The sequence below is a fragment of the Miscanthus floridulus genome, chromosome 18, assembly GCF_019320115.1.
Source record: "Miscanthus floridulus cultivar M001 chromosome 18, ASM1932011v1, whole genome shotgun sequence".
Lineage (NCBI taxonomy): Eukaryota > Viridiplantae > Streptophyta > Magnoliopsida > Poales > Poaceae > Miscanthus > Miscanthus floridulus.
Window position 1 is genome coordinate 111,528,894 of NC_089597.1, and position 27,007 is coordinate 111,555,900.

Below are 27,007 nucleotides of genomic sequence, written 5' to 3' on the forward strand. Positions count from 1 at the left end.
CCTTTGTCGGCATGCACCAGAGACGATGCATCACATCCTTGTTGAATGTCGTTATTCGAGGCGCGTCTGGAGCTATATCGCCAGTTGGCTATCTCTGCCTCACCTTGAGCCACAGGGATGGCTCCCTTCCACCACCGTCAAGGATTGGTGGATGTCCGTTGGGTCTTTGCCTGGGGTCCCTCAGCAGGGCCTCCGCTCTCTCTTACTTCTAGTAAATTGGGAGATTTAGAGAGAGAGGAAATTCACGTACTTTTCAGCGGAAAGAGACGTTGGCGCTGGACCTCGCCCAAAAGATCAAAGAAGAGGCAAGGACTTGGGGTTTGGCTGGTGCAAAGTTTTTGACCGCCTTGATTGTGGGCACCTAGTTTCACTCTCTTGTGATTAATCAACCTGTTCGGCAGGCCGTAAACGATCGTGGATTATTTACTGCTGGCTGGTTTGGTGTGAGAGAAGAATACTATTCCAGCTGAAAATTTACAATCGTATACGAGCAAGCCCAACCTACCGAACAGGCTGAATATGTGTTGATTAGTGTCTGTTGGCCTCTGTAAAAAGCCTGTCAGGGCTCCCTCCTTGTACTCTCCTTCTATATCAATAGAATTGGTGCACAGTCTCGTGGCCATTCCTTCAAAAAAAAAGTTAGATTGAACCATGGGGCGAAAATCATGGCCTCACCCCGACGCTGGGCCAAGCTTTTATTTTTGGACGTGTCAGGTCGGCTGGTCAGGTCAGATGGCACGTGAACATATCTATCTTGAATGTATGAGCCGTGAGACAACTAGTTTGGTCACACGTCTCCTCCAGATCGCCTAAAATAGCAACATCGTATCGCAGTACGTAATTTCATACTCTCCTTCCCACCTGCATGCATGCACACATAAATGTAACCGCTTGACCGACGGTCATCGCAAACAGCAAAAAGTCATTGGCCGGAGGGACCCACACATTAATAGCTGAAGCATCAAGCGACGGTGGATGCAACGCGCAACCACCACGGACAGCTGTTGCCCGGACATCTCTCTTCACAGCGAGCTATATATATAGCCGCTGCGACTGCGAGTGAGAGAAACAAGCTAGGTCAACAAGGTGCAAGGCAGTCAATAATGGCGTCTCCTCTGGCCTGCATGGGTCGCGATGGCTATGGTCGCTGCCAGGTCCTGCTGCTGCTCCTGGCGCTGGCGGTGGTGGTGCTTTTGCCGCCGTCGTCTGCAGTCCATGGATCAGGCAGATCCGGTGGGTACGAGGACATCTCGGCCATCTTCATGTTTGGCGACTCCATCGTCGATCCTGGCAACAACAACCACCGGCTGACGGAGGCGAAGGCCAACTTCCCTCCGTACGGGCAGGACTTCCCCGGCCGGGTTGCCACCGGGAGGTTCTCCAATGGTCTTGTCCCCGGAGACCTATTAGGTATGTTGGCGTCGGTCATATAGTGTTTAAATCTTTTCACGCATGATACTTGTTGGCTGGAGTTACTGCATGGAGTGGAAGAGGTTAAAATGGCAAATCTACCAAGAGGACACAGGACGTCGTATAGAGTTATGTGGTGTTTCAGAGGGTGCCTATCATCATCTAATCGCTATATACATGCATGGAGCATACTTAATTAATTAAGTACTCCCCTGTTTCAAATTATAAGTCGTTTCTGAATTTTCTAGATGCATAGCAATTGCGTATTTACTAGTCGTAGTCTACATCTAGGTCGTAGTGGAAACAATGTACCTAGAAAAAAGTTAGAACAAACTAATGATTTGGAATAGAGGGAGTATTTAAGAATATTGTCAAAACTTTAAAAGATGCTCAAACTAACTTTCTAAATGAATGCTATATAATGAGTCTAATTGCTGCATTTGGTGGAGCTCCGGCTCCTTCGTACACTGCAATAAAGAATTATTTTTATTTCTCTTCCTAAAATAAACTAAAATCCAAGCCTACTCGCTTCAACGTTTTCGCAGCCTAAAACAGCAATTCTACAATGCTAGTAGAGAGGCATTACAGCTGTTCCGGCCGCAAATAAGCTAGCATACTTGCATCCAAACAACTTAAATGAAGTCACTGTTTTTGGCAGGCCATGATAGAAACCTTGGATTATTAGGAGCAATTCTTCGATCTCATGATGAGGACGAGCTCGAATGTACTCCTGAAAATATTCCTATCATTCCTATGCTTCGGGAAGCTTGAACCCATGATATATTAGCCTAAAAATGATGTCTTTTCTTTTTGAAATGATTTATTTAAATTAGACTCACCTTTTTACGACCAAGTTCGTTTTGAGAATGTGTTTATAGAAACATGCATGTACCCAAGAAGTCGCAATAGAGAACGAGCACAGCGGCTCTAGCCTGCAACTACTGGGTACATATATATGAGCCTGGCCCTTAAACTAGTTTGATAAGTTCGTATATTTGTCATTTTTTCTAAAGAAAAAAAAATTAATATCAAGAGTGGGCTAGATTCAGAGTGTTGGTTACAGTTTTTCCTGGCTGCGGCTGCAGTTTCTTCAGTTCTCGGTACAGTGAAACATAGGTAGAGCTGCAGCCACAGCCACGGTAAGTGCAGCCGAACACATTCATTATTACGAATGGCCATACTGGCGCCCAAGTATGGGACACAGGGCATTAAACATAAGTTATTAGTTATTTGATGAGTCTTCAAATGATTCTAGGAAATATTTGACAAAAAAAACAGCAGAAATGTATATATAGGAATATTGTAAGGAACAAAATACCATTCCGCGTTAAGAAAAAAATGTCACGTGTTCCATACTGTCATATCTTATATTAGCATGAATAATTCTGGCTTCTGCAGTCCTGCCGTAGCTCTGTCTTCACCAAACTTTAAACGCATGATAACATGATGCGGAGGAGGTTCGAGATGATATGGCTACTAAAAGCAAATGGGCGGCATTTACTCCCGCCGGAAAAGAACCCAATTTTAAAATAGTAACTATTTTGAGTTAACTGAATTTAGATTAAAAAATATCAATATATATTACAAAAATAAGCCTCCTGTCATTAGATATATTTAATAGTATACCATTTTTGTGTTACAAATATTTATACTCTTTTTCTATAAATTCAGTCAAGCTTTAGAAAATTTGGCTAGAGATAGATTTAAAATTGCATCATTTTTCAAATAATAGAGGTCAGCCAAGAATTATGGCCGCTATGCTTATTTACATGAAATTTGAAAAGGAGGTGTCTAGGGGGATAGGCCTCTTCGGATAAAGACTGGACAATGCACGAGCCCCCACACCACCAACCTCTTAAAAATCCAAATCATGTCATTGTATCCCACCCTATCCACGTGTTCTTTTCTTCTTCCTCACAACCATGCCATCCCCGCCTCCCGCCCTATCGTGGCCGCCTTAGATGTCAACAAGCATCGTCCCCTTTTTCCCATCCCTTCCCCCTCCTCCTCCTTCGCCATAACTTGCTTGAATTTGATCCTCAGGCCTCTACCATCGCAGTTTCGGGCTTTGAAAGCGCCACAACCACGACCACTAAATGTTGTAGTGATGCTGATGAAGACCACTTTTACCTTCCCCTTCCTCGGCTTCCGCCGCCTCCACCATCCCCTCCTGATCCGACGACACTATCGCCCCTATATCTGTAGCCCTCCACCGTGCCACCATAATGGCTTCGGATCTGATGCTCCACTGACCCTCCCCAACAGGCCTCCAACACCATCTTAGCAGCGGCGCTGCCACTGCCCACCACTCCGCCGACACATCATCACCATCTGCGATCTGGCTACCTCCTTAGGCATCCCTTTAGACCTAGAAGCCAATGATTCCTTCCCCAACCCCAAAACCCAATTATGTAACCCTAACCCGAGCTAGATTCTTCACTAGAGAAGACAAGATGGTCATAAGAGAAGAAGAGGAGGCTGCCGGAGTTGGAGCTGTCAAAGTTGATCCATCAGATTTTGATTTCATATTTCTTCTTTATTCCCTCCTCTTCATCTCATTTTCTTTCCTTTTCTAGATAATCTTGATTCCAATGGTGATTTGATTTCCATATTTGCCAATAGTACTTTGTGAATACCTATGTGTACAGCACGAACTAGAAAAAAGGAGCTAATAAGGCATCTGTAGTTTTAGTTTGATCCTGAAGCATATGATTGATTTCTTAAATATACATTTTCAGAGTTAGCTCCATTTATATCCTTAATAAAACTTCGTTCTTTCTTATTATATATATATATTATTTATTATAATTATTTGTGAGCAGCTTCTAAGTTGGGTGTTAAGGAACTACTGCCTCCTTACCTTGCTGACGACCTTCAACCAAATGACCTACTCACCGGTGTGGCCTTTGCTTCTGGAGGCAGTGGATATGATCCACTCACATCTACGTTCTCGGTACCATTTCTTTTCTTTTCACATATCAAGTAATTACAATCTGAAAATAGAATTAATTGTTTCTATGAATAATATCATCACTCCATATCCATAAATCAAGGAATACAAATGCATGTAGACTGCCAGGTCGAGTGCGGAGCAACTTGAATTATTCCATGACTACAAGGAGAAGGTAGCAGCTATTGTTGGAGAGGAGAAGATGACACGTGTTATCTCTAAAGCCATCTTCTTTACAATCATGGGGGCCAATGATATTGTAAATAACTATTTTGCAGTTCCTTTAAGACGCCATGAATATGACCTTCCTTCTTATATTGACTTTCTTGTCTCTTCGGCTATCAACTTCACAATGGTAATTGCTACAATTTTGAATATCTAAATTCTTTGAGAATGAGTTATATGAAACTTTTTAATATGTCTTTTCTATGTTCCATTGTCTCTATATTCATAAAAGCTTCATCACACTTTGACAATTTATTTGTGCATTTAGACATTTTTTAATTCCCTTATGTTTTCAGTAGAATTTATCCCTGCATGCACTACACATGTTTTTATTACAACATGAACTGTGCTACACAAAACATGCAAAACATAGACTTTTTTAATCTTTGGCAAACAAAAGATTATATTTAATTTATAAGTTCAATGTGGCATGCAATTATATTAGTAAAATCCATTTTCTCAGTACACAAACGTTCATGCTCCATTTCTGTACAGACTCTGAACAATATGGGAGCTAAGAAAATTGGAGTTGTTGGTGTTCCACCATTAGGCTGCTGTCCTTCTCAAATAATACTTGGAGGAAGTCCATCAAGGGAATGCGAGCCACTAAGGAATCAAGCATCAGTATTATTTAATTCAAAGATCTCAAAGGAAATAGATCGACTAAATGCAGAATGGAATGGTTATGGGTCAAAGTTTGTTTATATTGATATATACTACAATTTACTTGACCTTATTCAGAATCCAGTTTTTTATGGTGAGTTTTATGTTTTCATTTGTTTTAATAACATGATATTCTCGCATTTACAATTTTAAATTATAAATTTAGACAACAAATCTTCTAATTGGCATATACCATCTAAAAATTGACTGCTAAAAGGATGTAGATACTTTTAGGTGAAGGAAGGTTTATTCTAACATGAAATAAGGTTCTACTCTTTGTATTAAGTAGGTATACACGCACTTAGTTTAGTTGGAGAATATATGACAAATAATAATCTTTGCAGTTGCATGATCTATGTAATAAAAATCATGTGTAATATGATGATAGTTGGTCTTTTCTCTTCTTCCTAAAGAGATGTTATGACATATTGTCATTAGAATCATTTCTGTACTGAATATAGTGTCACAATTATGTAGGTTTCAAGGAGGTCAAAGAAGGTTGTTGTGGTAGCACAGTGTTAAGTGCTGCCGTATTCATTGCATATCACAATGCATGTCCAAATGCAATCGATTATATTTTCTGGGACGGCTTCCATCCTACCGAGAAGGCCTACAACATTGTAGTCGACAAGCTCATCCAACAGAATAGGAAGTACTTAGTGTGAGGAAAAGGTCTTTGTATACGACTACTACAGAATTGTAATTGCACACTGTCAACATTGTTCTATTAATCGAATGTTTGATGTCGGTTTGACACTATTAAAACATTGTTCTCACTTGCGTATTTTCTCTATGATGTTTAAGCTTCCATGTCCTTTGGTTGGTAGATCCGTTTGGGTCTGGATCTAACCGTGCATTCTAACAGTAACATCGCCTTAGGCCCCGATGACAAATCCCACCGCCACTTCCCCAGGCGCTGACCATTAACCTGGAATTTCTGCATGTACCCCGACATGACTAACAACGCATCCATCCAGACACCACCAAGAGACAACCAACGATCACCGGACTAAGACTAACAAACCTAGCTATTGTCGACTGCACCACCACGGAGATTAGGCAGTATGCACTCTCAAGTGATCCTGGGGGAAAGTGGAGACGAGCAACACAATGGCAGATCGGGGGTCACCGGGCTAAGACTAACAAACCATGGCTATTGTCGACTTCACCACCAAGGAGATTAGGCAGTATGCACCATGCCAGTAGAGGCGACAGATCAGTAGCTAGGGCGCGGAATCTATTCCCAGCGCCCTGAGCAAGCACTAAAGTCAAGACCGCCATAACACCTAATGGAGAGAAGGGTTCTCTAGGTGAGGATAAAATCCTCCTTGCCACCACATCACCGCCAAATAGATTTGTTTACCGACTGAGGGCTTAGGTGCATAGTTATTAGAAACAGGCCGAATCGGTGGTCCGACCAGAAAAAATCGGAACCAGAACGACAGAACCCCAATCGTTCGATTCACTTAAAAGATCGATATACAATAAAACTACCAATAGACCGATGGAACCACCGTTTTTTTCCTCAAAAACCAATAAAAACCACCCCAATGAGTTGCTAACAAACCGAATGTGACACGCCGAGCGGAGCAAGTCATGCGTGGGAAGTGAAAATACACAAAAAAAAGGTAGGCCACCAAGTGCAAAGAAGAGTTCCCACCACTGAGCTACACAATCTTTTGTGTTTTGCATACATGTATTATTATTATTAAAGGCTTTGAGCGGGCGGTTCAACGGTTTGAACCAATCAAACCGTAAATTGAGATCTCAACCAGTTTGATATCTAGTCCGGTCCTAATAACTATGCTTAGGTGGCGGCAATGAGCAGGAACCAAATGGGGCAACAGGGTTGGACAGTGTCTAGGCTATATTTTCTCTAGCTCGGCAGCTATCTTCTAGATTCAAACTAGCACTAAATCTATGTGCTAGTGACAAACATTTTGTTAGGAACTTTGGTGCATAAGTAACGATGGGGTGTTGAAGTACGAAGTTTTAAATAGCGGGCTAAGCCTTTTAGTGTCGGTCTCCTCCAAAAGCTATAAAAAAAACTATAGTAAGCTATAGCAGGAACTATTTCATTTACACTGCGTTTGGATGTAGATATTTAACCACGGAATTTGGAATTGGTATTGGCTACCACTGAATGCAGCTGATTGGATGGTTTGGAATTTGAAAGTAGAAATCAAGTTCAATATGAACTGGTATTCGCAGCACCTCCATGCCTTGTTCCTCTATACGAAGCCTCACCCCAAAGTCCACGGGAGGACATGGACCGAGCTCCTCCGTCTTTCACACCAGTGATTGAGCTTCTTCGCTCTAGTCCTCCTCCGTCTCCGACGCCGAAGAACCAAGCTCTGCCACATCTTCCACCCTCGTCTCTGAAGTTAGCAAACCGAGCTCCTCCATCTCTATCGATCTGCCGGTGGTAGACGTCGATCCGGTGGTCTCCTCCTCCTCCTCCTTCAGCTCTAGCGTGTCGTCGAGGGGCCTAGCTCCTCCCCGTCGTGGCCTCCATCATCGCACTCTGCCTGAGCTCCACCCCGCCATGGCCTCCGTTGAGCTCCACCTAGCTCCAACCTGCCATGGCCATCGTAGAGGTGCCCAACTACTCCCCGCCATGGCCTCCATCACACTCTGCCCGAGCTCCGCCCAGCTCTGACCCGCCATGGCCATCGTCGAGGGGACTCCACCCCGCCATGGCCGTCGCCAGGCATCGCCCTACCATAGCCGCCGTTGACCTCCGCCCGAGCTACGCCCAACTCCACCCGCCACAGAGATCCTCGGGCGTGTGAGAGAGAGGAGAGGATTTTCAAGTCCATGCTTTTGCATCAAACAGGAAATGGATTTGACCTACTTCATAGAATTCCAAAAGTTGATTCAATTGCCATCCAAACAACAATATTTGAATTGGGGCTATTCCAATACTATGGATAATTTTGTATTGAACCCAATTCAATTCTATGGTCTCCAATGTCTACATCCAAACGAACCATTAGAGATCTTAATTACTTATGCACAGAAAACATGTAATTAAGAAAAATTCATGAACATATATATACTCAAATACATATACAGGGCTCTTGAAGAACATTCTCCTAATCCATTTTTTAGTATTCATTCAACATTCATCAACAATCAATAATTAGTCTATCGTCCATTACCTCATTTTTTAAGTAAAGAATTACCTTGATCAACATTAACAGCGCTAAAATTATTTTGCGGTCAGCCCGTCTTTCGCGTTTCGCCTTTCGCGTGGGGCGTGGCTCGAAGAAAATCTTTTACCTGACACGACTTCAAGATTTTAGCAGGGGCCGTCAGCCCGTCACGACCTGATTTCCAAATTTCGCTTCACGAGCCTCTTTTCGCTTCCCCGAGGCACGTCCTGATTTCCAATAATCCAATCTACTACTAAATCTGATTTCCAATCTTCTACTAAATCTCAGGAGAGACCAGACCACCAACTCACCAAGCCACCTATCCGGCGACCCAGGGTGACTCTGACGAGGCAACGCAGCGGCGGCGATGGCTGCCGCGGCGGACTCTGGCGGCGACGGCGGCACCAGCAGCGGGGAGAAGACGATCGTGCTCGTTAGCTCAGACAACAGCGCGCGCTTCGAGGTGAGGGAGGCGGCGGCGTTGCTGTCGCAGACCGTGCGCCGCAAGATCAATGAGGCCGGAGCCGTCGCTAGCGGCGACGGCATCCCACTCGCCAACGTCGACGCGAGGACCCTCGCCAAGGTGCTCGAGTACTGCAACAAGCACGCCCCCGCGAGCTCGAGCTCTTCCGCGGCGGAGGCCGCCCCGCCGGCCGAGGGCGAGGAGGACCTAGAGAGCTTCGACAGGGAGTTCGTGCGCGTCGACATGGGCACGCTTTACTCTCTCGTCACGGCCGCTAGTTACCTCAAGATCGAGGGCCTGCTGAACCTCACCTGCCAGCCCATTGCCGACATGATCAAGGGCAAGACGCCGGAGCAGATAAGAAAGGATCACGAGCGAGTTCACGCCCGAGGATGAGGACGAGGTGCGCCGCGAGCATGCCTGGGCCTTTTAGTGTGGTTGCCGTGGCCTCTGCTCTATGGAAGATCGATGATCCTGCACGTCTATCATCACAGTATAATTAAACCTGACTTATTCACTTCTTTTTTCATTCGGAACAGTATTTTTCTCTCACAAATTTCTCCAGCGTTCCTCCAAATCATCTAAATTCCTCCAGAATTCGTCTAGGCCCAATTTAGACGAATTCTGGAGGGATTTAGATGGTCTGGAGGAACACTGGAGGAATTTGTGAGAGAAAAACACTGTTTCGGACGAAAAAAAGAAACGGATCAAGTCGGGTTTAAGAGCACGCGAACGGGAAATATAGGAGTAAGTAGATGGCTTGTTCAGCTAGTCCGTTCGATTTGCTTTTTTGACGCAAATTCTAGTTCGTTCACACATACTGTTTCAAATTTAAAGCCGTAAGTTCTGCTTGTAACTGCTTCTCAGTCGACAATTAAGGTTGATTTAATCAAATTAGGTATCCCTTTCGAAGTTCGTTTGGCACAGTTTTGTCAAAACATATTTGTAATCTGTCGTTTTCAAATTTGTATCACATCTGTTTTCCTAATTTGCTTGTCGATTTCTGTCTTTTTGCGATTTAGTTGTCCATCACCTTGTTTTGCAGTTTCATCTCAGTTGTCCATTAGTTGAAGATAACAGACATGTAGAGCCAGTGCTGGTGTGTTGGGGGATGTTTGGATCCGGGGCTAAAGTTTAGTCCGTGACATATCGAACGTCCGGATGCTAACTAGAAGGACTAAATATAAACTAATTATAAAACTAATTACAAAGGAATAGCAGACTAATTAGCGAGACAAATCTATTAAGCCTAATTAATTTATGATTAGCACATCTACCCCACCTTATAATACACCAGTTACAATAAATCTACAGTCACACAACAAATATCTGCTCCACAGTCATAACCTATGCTACATCCACACCCATAAATGTACCCAGAAAATATAACACCATCAAAACAGATGCACCAGATTATCTCTTAGTCATTCTCTCTCAACCAAATCCAAAGCATCATGTTTAGTGTGTCTGCCCTCCCGCCAACCTCCCACCCGCATGCCCCGCAGCTCAGGCTCGCGTTGATTTCCTGGTTGCCCCCGTCGTGCGCGGTGGGGGAGAGGATGAGGTTGCGAGAGGCGTGGCTGTGATGCCGTGCCGGATCTGGGTGCCGCGATGGAGGGCGAGGGCTACGTCGTCGGCAAGGCGGCCGCCGCGGACGGGGAGAGGGACCCAGCCGCTGGCAGCGGCGATCATCAGGATCTCGCCACCCCACCGAGGACGTGGCGCTGGTCGGATCTGAGGACGCCCCAGCCTCGACGGTGACGGCAGACAAGGCCACGACACCGACCTAGGCGCCGACCAAGATGAGTTCCGTCTACTGAGTTCGGATGGGAGGAGCTACGGCTGGAGGCACGCAAGGTGGAGGGCGACGTCGATGTGAAGCTCTCCTCCTACGCGCGCCTCGCCCGTGACGAGCTGGACGCCCTGGGAAGCGAGATAGGCTTCGGGGCGGCCCACCGGCTCGCGCCCCACGGCCTCCACATCGTTCTATCCTCCCGCGACGACACCAAGGGCCAGGACGCGGCAGGGAGGATCCTGGCGGAGGCTCCTAATGACGCGGCCGTCACCGCGGAATCCCGGCAGCGCCGACGTGATGATGGCGCATCGGTGGAGGCCTTTGCGGCCTGGGTGGTGGAAAACAATGGACGACGCGCCGTCCTCGCCGCTTCCACCATGGTATGTGTCTGAACCCGCCCGCTCAAGAATCTCCAATCCATTCAATCAGTTTTTCTCGAACCTAGATTTCCTCTTCCAGCAGCCACGACACGGACCATGGTGGTGACCATGCGGCCGGTGCAGCATGCTGGATGCCACCATGAAGCAACGTGATGCAGATCAGAGCTGCCAGTAGGAGTGAATTTAAGTTGTAGGGCCGTCGCAAGCACACAAGGATCTGACTTTGCCAGGGTAGTCACTGGTAAGCAAAGCGGGCTGCTTGACCAGCCAATAGCGCACACCACTTGCTCGACAAAAGTCCTCAACGGCAACAGTTGGGTGGGAAATTGTCTCTGAGTTTCAATGGTTCTCTTCTTTATTTCACTTTGTTAGTTTTGAATGCTTTGACATTGTGTTGATCTGTTATATATTTTTTCGTTAACGATTATATTTGAACTGCTTACTTATTTAGGTTCTTGGTGAAGATAGAATCTTGGAAGAGCAGATTTTAAATGTTCTGGGGGTCCAGTAAGACTTGCTTGTCCTCCTCCCTCAACAGAAACACACATACACCAGTCAGTTCCATGTGATGCTACTCTTACCAGTTCTTTTTGGTCTTCAAATGAACTCAGGTAGTGTGATTATATTGATAGATTATATTGACTGTATCTTAGCTAAGTTCTCATATGGGCTATATCACTGCATATATATCATAGGGAAGAGGAAATAGTGGCAGATCACCACTGATAGAGCATTGTTGCCTCCATTGCAGAGGAACAACGAAACTCTTTCGCATTTACAGACCAGGTATTTGTTTTGCCAGCTGTCATTATTTTAAATCCATCAATAGAATTGGTTACTCTGTTGCTGAACCCATCGTGATATGTTTCAAATTGTGAGTTTAATAAGTGCAGTTGTGTACTCGTGGTTGGTGTCCCTTATGCTCTGAAATAACTTACACGAGAAAACCAAATGGTGGTCGTCCCCCATTGATGACTTCCACGAAAAAAAACAAATGCTCATAAACAACATGTCAATATAATCCGGAAATTAACCTATATTTTTATTATTAGAACTATTTCTGGAGATTAATTTTTTTGTGGCGTCTAACATGGCTGTAGCGTTCAATGTTACCCAAAGGTACTATAATTTTTATAGGTACTATAATTTTCATATTCTTATACATAATACATGTGCAACTGAATGCACCCAATATTGTGACATGCAAAGGAAATGCTACAAGAGGCACCATTAATAATTTCAAACTATTCATGGCCCAAGTTAATTTTTTCCCTTCTTGTGTAGGTAGATCCATAGATGCAGATGCTATCTCCTCTTGCATTCTTGTTCTTAATGGAGAAAACTAGCTGTGGGGGAAAGAATCCTTATAGACATCGAAACACACTGTAGGAAGGTAAGGAACTAGCAATGCATCCGTTATCATTCCCGGTTTCTTTTCATATTCACTGCATTACTGTTGCGCAAAAATATTAATTGTTTCCTTTCACACTATTTCTCTTAGAGAAGTTCTGTATATTTAATGAGGTTTGATTGTTAAAATTTTGGTCAAAAAAGCTCAATCTTGATGAAATTTGAGTAAATACAATCCTGGTTAGAAGCTTATATCATATATTTGACGCACAGATTTTGCAGCATATGTATGGCGCCCTCCAACAAGTGTGTGGCGCTGGGTACTTGAAATTTGGTAGGGGATTGGATGATTTAGATGGTTTTTTCAGCAATTTCTTATGTGCTCCTATCTTAACCACCTATTTTTTCATGTTCTGGTGTACTTGCAGGCGTCCGAGTTGAAGTACTCGGTGTTGACCTGGGAAGGAGCAGAAGCCACAAGAAAGTGATTAAAACCGAAATTTAGGTGTCTATAAATATTTCACATGAGATTTCCTGTTACACCGCATGAGATTTTTCATGAAATAATATAATAATCCTGTAAGTTTGAATTGCTCCTTTTTCTGTGAATCTTGAATCTATCTTATTTTAGACTGTGTTTGGTTGTTACTTTGCGTCACCTAAAATGTCACTATGACGTTAGCACGGGCAGTATACTATTCAATTAGATGAGAAAATTTGTGTTTTATTGTGTGCAGTCAGTCAAATGGATAACAAGCAGAGGTTTAGTCTGTTGGAGGATGATGGCAAGGTGTTGATCCAGGCAAACTAGGGGCACAGTATGTTCTCTGCCCGAAATTTACTCCACTAAATACTATAGTTGTTTCTACAAAGCAGCATGCATTTCGCATGTCCACTTTTTCCTTTTTAACTTTGCGTAAGATGGAAATGTTTTCTGTAGAATATTACAACATGCATTCCTATAATTTTAAGAGATGTAATATTCTTCCAAACTGGAAGACCTTCAGTGCTTAGAGTTCAGACTATGTCTATGATGGTTTGCTATGTATTTATTTGTTCAACTACTTTATGTTTCAAATTTCTTTCACATATGGGTTGAATGCTTTAAGCATAAAAATTGATATTGATATTTGATACTATCCGTACCATACACAATTATGTTTCCATGTTGTATCAGTACCATACACAGTTATGTTTCCATGTTGGACTTTTCCATACTCTGACATAACCTTCTTTAAGTGATCCTTTATAAGTTTTGTTTTCTCCTAACATTATGAGAACAACAAGGCAAGATAAACAAATGTTCAAAAACTGAGTTAGGCAAGGTAAATATCTCATGTCTGTGGTGTTGACTGCTCTGCTTGGATGTTATCGGATTCAACTTAATCCACATGTGTTGGGAAACACTCCTATCCACCCCAACACATGTGGATTCATAAGGGTCCAACTACATCCAAACAAGGCCTTAGGAATATCTCGCCCAGTGGCATCCAGGTCAGTCAATTCCATTAGTTTATTCCTTGCTGGGAATTTGAGAAGCTTCAGGGTGATGGTTAATGACGCCTATTGTGCTGCTCGGAGATTTGAAGATGGAACTACAGTGTTTAGGGAAATGTGGGAATTGATGGGAGATTTGAAGATGCAACTGCAGTGTTTAGAAAAATGTGGGGATCTACAGATGCAGTTGAACCATTGACATTTATATTTATCACATCAAAACTTGAATTTTATATTCTAATTGTTTATGCTTTGTGAAAACTCATGTAATATCGATGATTGGTTACAAACGGAGTGCTGTGAATATCATGTTCAAAGTATAATTTTTTTTGCTAGCCTGAGCCTCTCCATGGCTCGCTTCAGAGGATGGCCACGCCGTGGAGCCCCACATCACAGCTGTCGGCTGCGAGCGTCGTAGCTGACATGGGGATGCAGCGCCGGGGCCGTCAGCTTGTCGTGATTGTGGCCTTGCAGAGCGGCGCCGGCCCCTCGGAGCCACGCGTCTCTGTTGCAGCGACACCTCCACCCACGAGCAAAACTCATGGCACCGAGAGCAGAACCCCCCGCACCGAGATGTGTGATAGTGTAGATGTGATGAGTGTTTTCAGCAGTTTTGCAAGCATGGGGTGTAGAGACAAGGAAAATAACTATACAAATGATAATTATTTGCAATGACGTGAATACACCAGTGATACAAATAATTATGTGCATAGGAAAATACTATTTTTAGGTTTTTATCGTAGCGTAACACGGGCACTATACTATTTCTATAATATATTGAAAATGATGCAATAAATTGGAATCTCTCTTAATTCTTGTTGTACTCTATTTATATCACGAAATACCACCGGAGTTTGATTGTTTTTATGTGTATCCCTCAAATGAAGCCGTGGCGTTAGCACGGGCACTATACTAGTGTTTACTAATTAGCGAGACAAATCCATTAAGCCTAATTAATCCATGATTAGCACATGTTGCAAAAACCTGCTCATCCACTTATTTCTATTCTCTCGTTCCTCTTCTTGTCACTCTTATCCGCTCGTTGCCGCCTCTGAGCACATGGCCGTTGGCCCTCGGAGGCAGTCCGAGGCGCATCGCTTAGCTGCTGGCCTTGCTAGGCATGGTGTGCGCCTGCCTCTGAGTAGTGGTGCTCGGCTGCCGGCCTTGCCAAGCGCGGCGCGCTACTGCCTTCTCCAAGTCACGCGACCACGACCTCCCCACCACTTGTGCGGCCAATGCCTCCCTTCCGCGATGTGTAGCCACTGTCGTCGGCCCACCGCCTACAAGCGCCACCAGGCCACTGCCTCCGATGAACACCATACACCGACAAGCCTCCATTCTACCGAGCAGCAAGGAGATGTTGCATTGAAAGCGTATGTTGCAAGAGTATGTTTCAATTGTTTAAGATATTTTAGACGTATGTTGCAAGTATTTTATTTGGATGTTGTAAAAATAGATCGTGATGTTGCACATGTTGTAATGGTTGTACACGTATGTTGCAAACGTCCATTCCAAATGTTTCATCAACTTTTTTAGACGTATGTTGCAAGTGTGCTTATTTAGATGTTGCATATGTTTCACACATATGTTGCAAGAGTATGCTCAAAATGTTTCAGTTGTTTCAGTATTATGTTGCAATAAGTGTTTTCATGTTGCAAGTTGCAAGTGTTTTATCCGGATGTTGCGTATGTTTCACACATGTTGCAAGTGTATGTTCCAAATGTTTCATCTGCTTCAGACTTATGTTGCATTCAAGTATTTCATGTTGCAAGTGTTTTGTGTTTCATATGTATGTTCAGAGAGTGATGGGGGCACAGTCCGGGGCTAGGTGCAAGCTCTAGTTTGGTTTTGGTTAATTGATGAAACCCTAAGTACTAACCTTTGGCTCTAAGTGAATATGAAATAGGTTAGTACGCACCAAGTGATGGAGCAAAGATGAAGTCCATAGAGGTGATGATGGACATGTGTTGATGATGATCAAGCTCCAAACTTGGAAAAGAAGAAAGAGAAAAATAAAATGGCTCAAGGCAAATGTATATTTGACAGGAGCATTTTGTTTTGCAACTCAAGATAACAAGTGGGTGTGAGTGGGTTTATGATAGATAGTCATACTATGAAGAGTAGCGAAATTCATATGTGAAATGAGGTTATCAAAGTGCCACTAGATGTTCTAACTCATTGCATATGTATTTAGATTCTAATGAGTGCTAACACCCTTGAAAATGCTTTATGAAAATGCTAACACAAGTGCACAATGGTGATATAGTTGGTGGTTAGCACTTGGGAGCAAGGGTGGAGAAGTTGGAGTTGAAAAGGTGAAGTTTCAAGTGATCGGACCCTGGCCTCGGTAGGGACCGGACCCTGCTCGGCGCGTCCGGTCAGGATGAGCGGAGGTGGCGCTGGTTAGGGTTCTTGACCGGACCCTGGTGAAGAGAAGGGACCGGAGTCGTTGCTAGTACTGTTCACAGGTTGAAAACAAGTGGCAGTGAGGATTGGACTCTGGCCGAGTCCGGCCACCACCGAGCGGACGCGTCCGGTCGTGAAAATCATGTGCTGGAACCTCTCTGTGTAAAAATCACCTCGACCAGACCCAGCTCGGGGGCGAATCCGGTCGATCAACTTCGAGTCCGGTCGGTGCGCTATGCTTGCACGGGGGCTTGCGAGCGGACACAGGGCCGGTGCATTTGGTCTGCCTCGGGCATGTCTGGTCTGAACTAACTGAGCTGGTGCAGCTTACTAGCCGTTGGAGATCAACACACGACGTTGAACGAGGGCGAGACGTGGCTGCATCGGGGCGACCGGACGCTGCTGTAGCACGTCCGGTCATTATGAAGAGGCTCGTTCGGACGACGCGCAGACAACCTAGTGAGGGACATAACGACTCTATTTCATTTGGGGTCTATAAATAGGACTTGGTTGACTTGGGCTCACTTTCTTGGCCATTTCTATTGAGAATACAATCTTGTGAGCCTAGTCATTCCTCTCTAACTCATCTTGCTTGATTGATTCATTATTTGGTGAGATTAGAGAGCATCTAAATGCATTGTTTGGGTGATTGCATCTAGAGGCACTTGGTGATTGTGTTTCGCTGCGGATTTCTCTTGTTACTCTTAGTGTTTGTCGACACCTAGACGTCTTGAAGCAGCAAGGATCGTTGAGCGAAGGGTGGTGCTTGTCTCCGGCTCCGATCATGGTGATTGTGAGGGGTTCTTATGCCTTTCACGTGGGAGATCACGAAAGGCAACTCTAGTGTACTGCTCATGGCTTGTGGATCCCCATCTTGTGTTGGTTGTGCGGCACCCAGTTGTGGGTTAGGCATGTGATGTCTATTAGCGCGTGAACCTTCAAGTGGGTGAACCGCCACAATGGGGACTAGCTTGCCGACAAGTGAACATCGGTGAAAAAATCATTGTGTCAACTGGTATTCATTGTGATTGATTTTTTCGCTTGCCCGGCTTCGATATAACCACTCTATCACTCTCTTGCATTTACATTCATACTTACTTGTGTAGTGGTAGTTGTAGTTGCTAGAGTAGCTCACTTGTTTAGCTAGTTGTTTAGCTTGCTAGTTAGTTGCTTAGTTGTATTAGTTTCTAGCTAGCTCAACTAGTGTAGAGTGTAGCAACCTAGCCATTCTGTGCATAAAGATCGTAGATAACTAGAATTGTTGGTAGGTTGCTTGCCTTTTGACTAGAGCTAGAGCAAAACGTCATTTCACCATTTAGTGTATTAACCACTTGCTCTAGTGTATTTGTAGAAAATTTTATAGGCTATTCACCTCTTCTAGCCATTTAAGACCTTTCACCGGAGGAAGGGGCAGCGTGCCTGGGGCCCTGTGGACGGGGTGTCCTCGTCCTCATCCCGGGTCCCGCCTGCGTAGAGAGAGAGGAGGGGGTCAGGGGAAGGAGTGGTGGGCGTAGGACGACGGGGGTGGGTATGCATGTGTGGTGGGACGAGGCGAACGGAGAAGGACTGCAGCGATACGATGGAAGTACGGTGTGTTTGTTCGGTACCATCAGATGAAAGGGCGCTAGCAATTCCCTTTCAGAACTGCCCTATGTTCGCATCACACACCATTTACCGAATGTACAACTGCTCATGTAGCACAATACTAGTCAGGTGGGAAAACACTGAGAGAACCAAAAAAAAAATACAGCGGAAGGAGCTTCTGACAAAAAAAAAACACAGCAGGTTATGCAACTATTTGCTCTAAGTGGGAACACTTAAGACATCCCTCTATGTTTCAATTTGATTCTCACCTCAGCGTGGGCCCAACTTTTCTGCTCTCTCCAGCCAGCTTCAAAAATTCGATGGGTGGATACAAGAATGGTGTGGAATTGATCATGTTCGGAGTGAACAAATAAGCATGTAGATAGTGAACAAATAAGCATGTAGATAGGGCCAAAATCTAAACCGTATCTTGTCAGCAACCTGGAGTAACCAAGCGACTGCTTGGTTGGCTTCCAAATAAGCCAAAGATTTGACAAATCATAATTTTAGCTGTTATTTGGTTTGCTGTCACAACCTCTCACATTTGGCTTGCCAAATCGATGGCAAACTTTTTTTTACCCAACTGTTTCTTGCCAAATCTTTGGCGTGGCAAATTTTGGTCGCAAACCAAGCAGACTCCAAATTCCTCAATTGTTCAATCATGCATCTTGTATCTCTCTAACAAAAAGTACATAAGAACTTTTTTTTTTTTTGTCCCTTTTCCGAGAAACGGCACGGACACAAAAACCCAAACGCACACACTCACCCCTACAAGGAATATTTTCTTTAATCAACTATGAAGCACCTCTGTTTACTAAAATCTTCGTAACCAACATCTACCAGGCAAAAGGCCCTCTGGCGGTGCCGGAGGTGCAGTGGCACACCTGTCGGTGGCTTCCATTAACTTCAGCAAATCATCGTCACCAGCACCAGCAGCAGCCTCTCTTATGGCAGTGGCGACAAGAACCCTGACCATCTGTACATTGAAATATAGTGAGAACTAGTAGTCATATGATGATCGAGCGTAGGCCGAAGGTCACATCATAGCTTGCTGTATTACCTTGCGTAGAAATCTGTTCGCAACTAGCTCAACACACATGACCATCATACCTTCTTTATAATCCTGAGCAGAAAGGGGAAACAAAAATCAAACATAATATTTTCAGTTGAAACCATAAATATGTAGATGGTATGGAAAGTATTAGATCAAAGTATTTGATAGTGGTAACTAACAATCCATCTTTAGTCAGATATTCGTTTGTTCTGGGATCAGCAAAAAAAATAAATTTATCGCAGCAGTATTACACTGCAACATATTTGTAGAGTAACTCACAGCAGCAAACACTACATAGCTCTTCATTTGATAACTGCATTCCAAACAACAATTAGAGACAAAATAATCTGCTCTCACCTCATTAGCAGAACGTAGTTTGGCCACTGCAGCTCGGGAATGGAACATGAAACATTCTGTAGGTGGACCACTGAAAAAAACAATAGAACATCGAGAGAAGTGGTGACTTTAGTGACCTTTAGAACAAGTGCCAACATAGAGACTTGCATTTCACTAAAAGGAGCATACTGCCAGGTAGTGATGACTATGGTAGACAATTTCAGAAAAGGGTACAAATGCTGTCTCATAAACATGGGTGTGGGTGTGTGTCGTAAGGGTTCTTGCCCCTTTTTCTTCTTAATATAAGGATACATAACTCTCTTTCGAGAAAAAAAATATTGTCAATTTTCAGACAGTTCTGATGAACATCTATGTCAGGGTTAGGAAATAAAGCCTCTAGAGATTAATCTGTAAGAACCCATTTTTGTACTTATAAATGCACATGTTATGAACTTGTGATTGTAAGAAACTTACACACTTCGTGAAGCTTGCGTATCACGTGCAAACATCTTGTAGGATAATGTCTTTCCAGCAAGTGTTTTAAGAATTTCGTCAACCTTAGCCACATCAAAGCTTTGAGGTTTTACGTTGTGTTCAGATTTCTCTACTATTTTTTAGGACTGTGCTTCCCCTAAGATCAAGTTAGCATCCTCATCAAGAGGAAAAATATACATGTACCTCCTCCATTTCGCTGCAAAATTAGGATGAAACTCACGTGCAACCTGCAAATTGTATCATAAGTTAATACAGGAGCATGGCATCATTTACGGTTGAGGTCCTGGCATTCTCAGAACTTTCACCAACAAAAATAAACTGCTCTAACACTGTTGTATGATTAAATGACACAATAGAATGCATCACTAACAGCATCAATATTAAGTGCATTGGTATATTCGGCAAAAGATGAAAATATACCTCTGACACATGCAAAGGTTTTAGTTTATCTGGAGCAGCCTCATTTATTGCATCTTTTATATCTCCCGATTTGACATCCTTTCTCCATGTATCTAATTAAAAAAAAAGGAAGTGACAAATAAAGAAATGTCAACCCATAGATGTTGGATATGCTGCATAATAAATTTAATAATGTGACAAAATTAGGAAAAATAACAATGATAGTGACAGTATATGTATTCTCAAGGTTAACTAACAAAATGAGCAAACTTGCTGAAGAGCAGTCACCCCTTTGTCAGTGCGCCCAGCAACAACTGCACAGCCTTCTATTGGCAAAGATCTTGCTTCAAGTTGTTTAGCTTTTCGCTCATCAACAAATTGTCCAAGATGTTTCTCTACTAACCTGCAAATCAATAAGAAGTTTAAAAAACAGTACCCATTGATTGTTTTCCATTACCACATGCGAATGAAGTGAAGAGTAATAGGTTGAACAAAGTTACCCTTGAACAGTATTAAGGCCAGGCTGTTTCTGCCAGCCATCGAACGACCCCCCATGGTATGAAATAACAACTTTAAATGTTACTCTCTCCCATCTTCCTCCACGGTCTTTGGAGGAAGTAGTTGCCGTTGATTTTCCTGATGGTGTTAGATAATTTTTTCCAGCAGTATAAAGGGTGTAATCTTTCTGTGAAGTAAAATCTAAATGAGTTTCTCAGAATCAAAATATGTGAATAATAGGCCAACCCTAACATTTTTTCCTAGAAAAATCTGGCCTACACAGCAATCTAAATCCCAGTTGATCCTGGCGCTTCTTTAGCTATTCCAGTATAGGTACATCTAGAGTACCAGGCCATGCATTCAAATTTTAATCGTGCAATACTGGTATGGCTTGATTCAATCATCAGTCTGCTTAAAAGAGAAGATCTATTTACTGGACGACATTACAATTCGGCATAATATAGATAATTGTCAGAAAAAAACGACATTTCTCTTCCTTCATCCCTATCGAGAAAGTAAGAAAAATCACAACCTTATCATAGGGTGGCTGGTGGCAATGACAAAATGTTTGTTCTTACCTCATCTTTCCCAAATAGCTTGGCGAGCCCCGCGGCGCCGGCGCCGGCGCGCACGAGCTCGGCATAAAAGTCGACCACCCTGCTCCACGGCCGCGCGTACATGTACTCATAGCTTTCCCTGACAAACCAATCAACCAACAAAGCTTTATGGATCAGGCTCAAAGCCCTAAGTGCTAGAGGAGAAAACGAAGCGAGATGCAAGAGAAACGAGAAAGGAGAAAGGAGAAAGGAAGGGGCCATTACTTGGCTGTCCACCGGAGTTGGTGGCACGCATCAGTGTGCTTGTAGTGCACGTGCTCCTCCCGCTCCACCGCTGCCGCCGCCGCTGTGGAAGCCGTCACGGCCGGCGGCGCCCTTGCCTTCGCCGCCGTCGCCATGAGGGGACGGAACTTGGCGAGAATGTGCTGAAAGTTTGAGCCGATGTGTTCTTTCCTCTCGCAAAATGGCCCACATGTCAGTTTTTTTTTTCACTTTTCCTACCACGCCAAAATAGGACAAAAGAAGAATCGCAGAAAACTTGAGTTCTTTACAGCTCTCGCCCGGTTGATCCCTATACATAATAATAATAACTATTTACTAATAGTTATCTCTTTTAGCTGAATTTTAGCTAATAATCCCTATAGATAATAATAATAACTCATAGGCCCCGTTCGGCTAATAGAATTTTAGCTGAAACTGGCTGAAAAATACTGTTATGACTGAATTGTTGTGAGAGAAAAACACCATTCCAGCTGAAAAAAAAAGCCGAACAAGTTGAATATGGGGTAAGCCGAATGGAGCCTTGTCGATGTTTGACCACCGATAACCTGCCACAGGGGTACCCGGGATAGTATGTTCGGGCTTCAGCGTATGCGGAATTCGACGGTTAACGCAAGAGACAGTCGATTTATCCTGGTTCGGACCCTCGATCGTAGATCGAGTAATAGCCATACGTCCCGTCGGCGTTAGCCTTTGCGTTGGATTGATTGTGAAGTGTTCTGTTGCGTTGTGTCTCTAGGAACCCTGCCCTCCTTTATATAGTCAGGAGGTCAGAATCCTAGTCGGTTTACAATGAGAGTTCCTAGTAGGATTATAGAATAATACTACTACTAAGATTACGTGGGAAGAATCATAATTAGACTAGATCTTCTCCCTTCCTTACGGGGTATCCCGTGGGTCCCGTATTGACAAGCCCCCGAGCACTTCATGGTTGAGCTCTGAAAGCATCGTCTTATTCTTTCAGGTCTTGCCGAGCAGAAATAAGCGTCGTCCGAGTGCTTTCTTGAGCGAAACCGTATAGCGCTTCTTGGGATCTTCGAGTGGTGTGTGCTTTTTTGAAGAAAAAAAGTACCCCCATCTGAGTGTAGCCCCCGAGCCTCTTACTGTTTGGAACAATGAGCTGAAGAGTCTTGTCTTGAAATTACTCTGATTCTTCATCGAAGGGCTTCTGAGCATGTACCCGGGTTCTTTATCAAAAAGAACTTAGATATAGCTCGTTCCGGGTTGTTTTTGTCTTGAGGCCTTAAGGTGGTCTGTTGAGTGTAGCCCCCGAGCCTCTTGCTGTTTGGAACAAAAAGTTAGAGGGTCTTGAATTTTATGTTGTTTGAGAACTCCTGTCTTGAAAAAGCCTTCTGAGTGATGTGCGCTGTTTGAAAGAAAAAGTGCACTCACTGAGTGTAGCCGTCGAGCCTCTTGCTATTTGACACAAAAAGTTGGAGAGTCTTGAATCTGAGTTGTTCAAAGGACTGAAAGCCTTTCCTATTGCAGCCCCCGAGCATATACATGTGTTCTTTTATTCGAAAAGAACTCGGATACAAGATCTTGGCATATTCTCTGGTAGTCTGCTATTGTCAGATGTAGTTGTATGGTAGTGGTTGAGAGTAAATGTTGTTTGTTCATGAGTTGTACAGTGTTGGTATATTCTTCCGAATATGCTCATTCTAGAGTACTGCTCCTTCACGTCTGAGTCATCTTTCATTGAATTCTATCTTTTCACTGTGTCCTTTGTTAGGTTTGTTCCGTTGGTGCTCCCGGTCCATGTGCACCGCTTCTTTGGTCTATAAATACCCTCCTGGTGTGCTGTTTTGATTTATCGAGCATTTAGTTGCGTGGTCTAAAATCTCCGTAGCCATGAATGTGATAGTTTGCGAAGTAGAGCAGCCCCCGGACGTATTTTGTAGTTCTTGTGTATCTTGTCGTAGCTGGAGGGAGTCTTGTGATAGGGATTAGAGGTAGACTAATCCCGCAGCGGCATTGTACCGGGAAGTACGTGGTGGTAGTTGGAGGGAGTCTTATGATGTGGGATACGTTCCTTCATCCAGCAGTTCTAGGTTGATCCTCGTCGCCTACTCTGAGACTGTTCGATGTAGATCAACACCATATCCAGCATCACATCGAACTTGGGTAGACAGATGCTCGTCGGCCTTCTCTGCTCCATGTTGTCCCGTGCGTGCTGCTGATTTTCACCTTGGATACACTGCGTCCGTCTTTTGAAGAAAACAGTGTAGCCGAGTGCGGTTTGTTCTACCGAGTAGCAATTTGGAACACGTAGTCGTTCCAGAGCCTAGCTGTGTCCGGGTTCCTCTTTGCTACCTTGCTTGTCGTAGTACCGAGTTCGTTGGGTCTTGTAAGATGTGTAATCTTCTATCTTTGAAACCATTTATAATGGAAAGAATCTTGTCTTCTGAGTTGTCTTTCTTTTTTTTCTGTTGAAGTCCTGGTTGTTTATGAGATTTCCGAGTTCTTTCTATAAGAACCAGGTTCTTGTGTTTATTGTGAGGTAACCCTTCGTTGCTTCATAGTTGATGAGTTCTTTTTGTAGCAATATGATAACTCTGCCATGTTGCTAGATGGATAAATTCAAAATCTGGCCGTTGAACTGTACCGTTGTGTGAATTTATGTCGTCCGTCATTTTAGCTGTGTTAGTAAATAGACCGTTGCGTTCTCATGCCGTGTTTAAACGGCCTGGTGGACCGCATTTTACTATTGTAAAATCTATTTAAAGGCCTTTCTTCTTCTTTTTCTTTACTGTCTTGCTTTTGCCTTGAAACCCTAGTCCTCAAAACTCCGCCACCGCCATTGCCACCGTCATCTGAGCGCCGTCGTCTGAGCATCACCTTTTCTTAGTGCTATATTGCTTTCGCTAGTATATGGGTAGGAAGAAATCAGCGAGCAAGTCCTAGATAGCCTTTGTGGATGAGGAGGCCTTGCTTTCTGTGATTGAGAATCAAGAATTCATGGCCATGACGGCTGCTCAGAAGATCTGGCCAGCTTCGACTACAACTGAGGATCAGTTGCGCGAGCTTGTTAGCGATGGTCTGATCCAGAGCAAGGACATTGCTGATTGGAAAGCTCCGGGCGAGCATCGGGTCCCAACTCCAGGTCTGGGTGAGATTGTTCTTTTTGTCTCCTTTATCCGTGCTGGACTCTGTCTTCCTGCTTCTGCTTTTCTTCATCGATTCCTTGGTTATTTTGGGATTAGCTTGAACCATCTTGCTCCCAATGCTGTCCTCCATCTTTCTATTTTTGTTCATCTTTGTGAAACTTTTCTTGGAATTCCTCCTTCTCTTTCTCTCTTTCGTTACTTCTTCTGTCTGAAGCCTCATCCCCGCCGCGATGACACCCATGTTCTTGGTGGCTGTAGGATTCAGTTTCGCTAAGGTTTTAAGAATGAATTCTTTGATTATGACTTGGTTGATTCTGCGAGGGATTGGCGTACCGACTGTGTTGACACCGTTTTTTGCACGTGTCAAAATAATCGGAGTGGACTAATCGGCAAGGGGAAAGTTATTGAATACTTTGATAGCCGATGAAAGCCAGTTTGTAAAGATGGTTGCCGATAGCTGGTGATGGTCGATGGAAAGGTTGATTTGGACTCGGGCGTTGCCGATGAGGTTGGAGGTGTTATTGTCGATGCCGATGAAGGGAGGCTTGAGGACTACTGTCGATGAAACATGGAGTATGCCGATGAAGGGAGGCTTGAAGACTACTGCCGATGAAACAGGGAGTATGCCGATGAAGGAAGACTTGAAGACTACTGCCGATGAAATAGGGAGTATGCCGATGGGAAGGAGGACGGTGAGATTTCCATCGTAATTGAGGCGGACAGGGAAATAGATAGGAGTTGATTTCCTTTTCTATATTTGTTAGGGTATGATTCATGTAAGAGTCACGTGTTTCCTTAGATATGAGATTGGTGTCCTAGTTGTGTTTGGTTGTGTCTCTTTAGATCAGGGTATAAATATGGAGTAAGGGGCAATGTAATATATATATCAATCAATATCAAAACCAATTTTTACTCCTATTTGCATCTACTTACTTTTCGGCGACTTCGTCAATTTGCATATTTTTTCCTTTTTTACGAGTTCTCATTGATTCGGCGAGCTGCATCGTTTCAGTGCGACCTTCGGCGATTCTCGAGTTCCGCGTGAGCACCTCTTGGCCGTGACTTCCGGGCGTATCGCTGTTGTCAAGACCAAAGTGTTCGTATCTTCATCCTTGTCGATTAGCAGGTCAAATCGACTGGCACACTTTGGATATCGATTCGGGTATTAGCCCTTTGTGTTTGCAGATCCACTTTTGCATCAACAGACTGGTTTTATACCGCCAATATGATTTCTCCTCTTGCTGTTCATTCTGGATCTGGTCCCGTGGTTAATGACCGGTGGAAAAAGATTTCTCTGACGACGGCTGAGCTCTAGGGGATCAAACCGTTTCTTGAGAGGATATGTACTCTGAAACACCAAGGCTTGACCGGCTTCGGGATTATTTCCAGTTTTCTTCGCCGCCGTGTTCAACCTCTGAAGGAGCGAGAGAATTTTGGGTTTGAGTACTCTGGGGCGGAGAACCCTTCTCATATGGTCCCTGCCCTTGAGTTGACTGATGAGGAGGTGCTCGAGCGTCTTTAGAAGATGCTGAAAGGAGTAAGCACCGTCCCGCTTGTTGTTCCTGAGTATTGTGCTAACAACCCACCTCCTGCTGTGAGTTGTTTTTTCTTATACGGGTACTTTTTGTATTTCTTTTGCTGTATCCACTTTTTGCTTAATCTTCCTTGTCTTGTTGTTTTACTCTTTTATAAGAATTGGGGCATAACTTCGTTGATCTGATCCCCCTTGATGTCTGTCCTGCCACTGTGGAGAATAGGGATGGTCTTGCTGGGGCTTCTTTAACCAGTAAGTTTCAAACCACCATGATATTTTCTGGTGTTTCTTCCATAATTTTTGATGTATATGTGGAGTATGTTCCTCGTCCAGTTCCTCGAGGCCCTCGTAGTGTCGGAAAGAGGGGGTGAGCTGAAGGTTCTTCTTCTGGTTTGTCCGCTGCTAAGAAGTCTCACCAGTCGAGTACTCATCCAGGTACTCTAGTTGTAGGTAGCATGCTCCTAGGTGAGCATATTAATATGTTTTGTCTTTGTGTGGTTTGTCTGTGCCTTTAACCAAGTTCTTTTTTCCTTTTTTAGATGGCGCTATGGCTGCCTTGCTTGAGAGTGAGGAAGAGGAGGATGATGATGCACCCCTTGTCACGCGCTGGTGAGTTGCTTTCCTATTTTTCTTTTGTTGAATACCTCTTTTTGTTATGACTTTGGACTTGTTCTCTTATAGTAAGCGGCCGTCGAGCTTGAGTTCTTCTGGGGCTCCGGTATCGGCCATGCCGCTCTTGTCACAGAGCGGTGTTGATGTTTTTGCTGCCATAGTTCCTCCTGTAAGGTCTTCTTTTGGTTTCATGAAGAAGAAGATAGCTGAGTGAGTGATTCCTCGTTATGTTTCTTTGTTTCTGTTTTCCTTTTTCCT

The 27,007-nt window shown here is 43.9% G+C and overlaps 2 protein-coding genes and 1 pseudogene across 2 annotated transcripts; 2 read left to right on the plus strand and 1 right to left on the minus strand.

The window, feature by feature from the left end:
* The first annotated feature begins 1,092 nt into the window (after positions 1–1,092).
* On the plus strand, positions 1,093–5,913 carry LOC136519401 (GDSL esterase/lipase At3g14820-like). Its single transcript, XM_066512809.1, has 5 exons — positions 1,093–1,410; positions 4,233–4,363; positions 4,482–4,715; positions 5,081–5,342; positions 5,726–5,913. Exons 1-5 carry the CDS (start codon positions 1,104–1,106, stop codon positions 5,911–5,913), a joined length of 1,122 nt encoding a protein of 373 aa, XP_066368906.1. The 5' UTR covers positions 1,093–1,103.
* A 2,857-nt stretch (positions 5,914–8,770) lies between these two features.
* On the plus strand, positions 8,771–9,335 carry LOC136519675 (SKP1-like protein 1). Its single transcript, XM_066513053.1, has one exon. The coding sequence runs from the start codon at positions 8,771–8,773 to the stop codon at positions 9,260–9,262; it is 492 nt and encodes a 163-aa protein (XP_066369150.1). The 3' UTR covers positions 9,263–9,335.
* Positions 9,336–18,486: 9,151 nt separating this feature from the next.
* Positions 18,487–21,649, minus strand: LOC136521774 (uncharacterized; annotated as a pseudogene).
* Between the last annotated feature and the right edge of the window lie 5,358 nt (positions 21,650–27,007).

Coding starts and splice junctions, on each gene's coding strand:
- LOC136519401 (XM_066512809.1), top strand. CDS start 1,104: ATGGCGTCTCCTCTGGCCTGCATGGGTCGCGATGGCTATGGTCGCTGC. Junction 4,364..4,481: donor CACTCACATCTACGTTCTCG/GTACCATTTCTT, acceptor AAATGCATGTAG/ACTGCCAGGTCGAGTGCGGA. Junction 5,343..5,725: donor TCAGAATCCAGTTTTTTATG/GTGAGTTTTATG, acceptor ACAATTATGTAG/GTTTCAAGGAGGTCAAAGAA.
- LOC136519675 (XM_066513053.1), top strand. CDS start 8,771: ATGGCTGCCGCGGCGGACTCTGGCGGCGACGGCGGCACCAGCAGCGGG.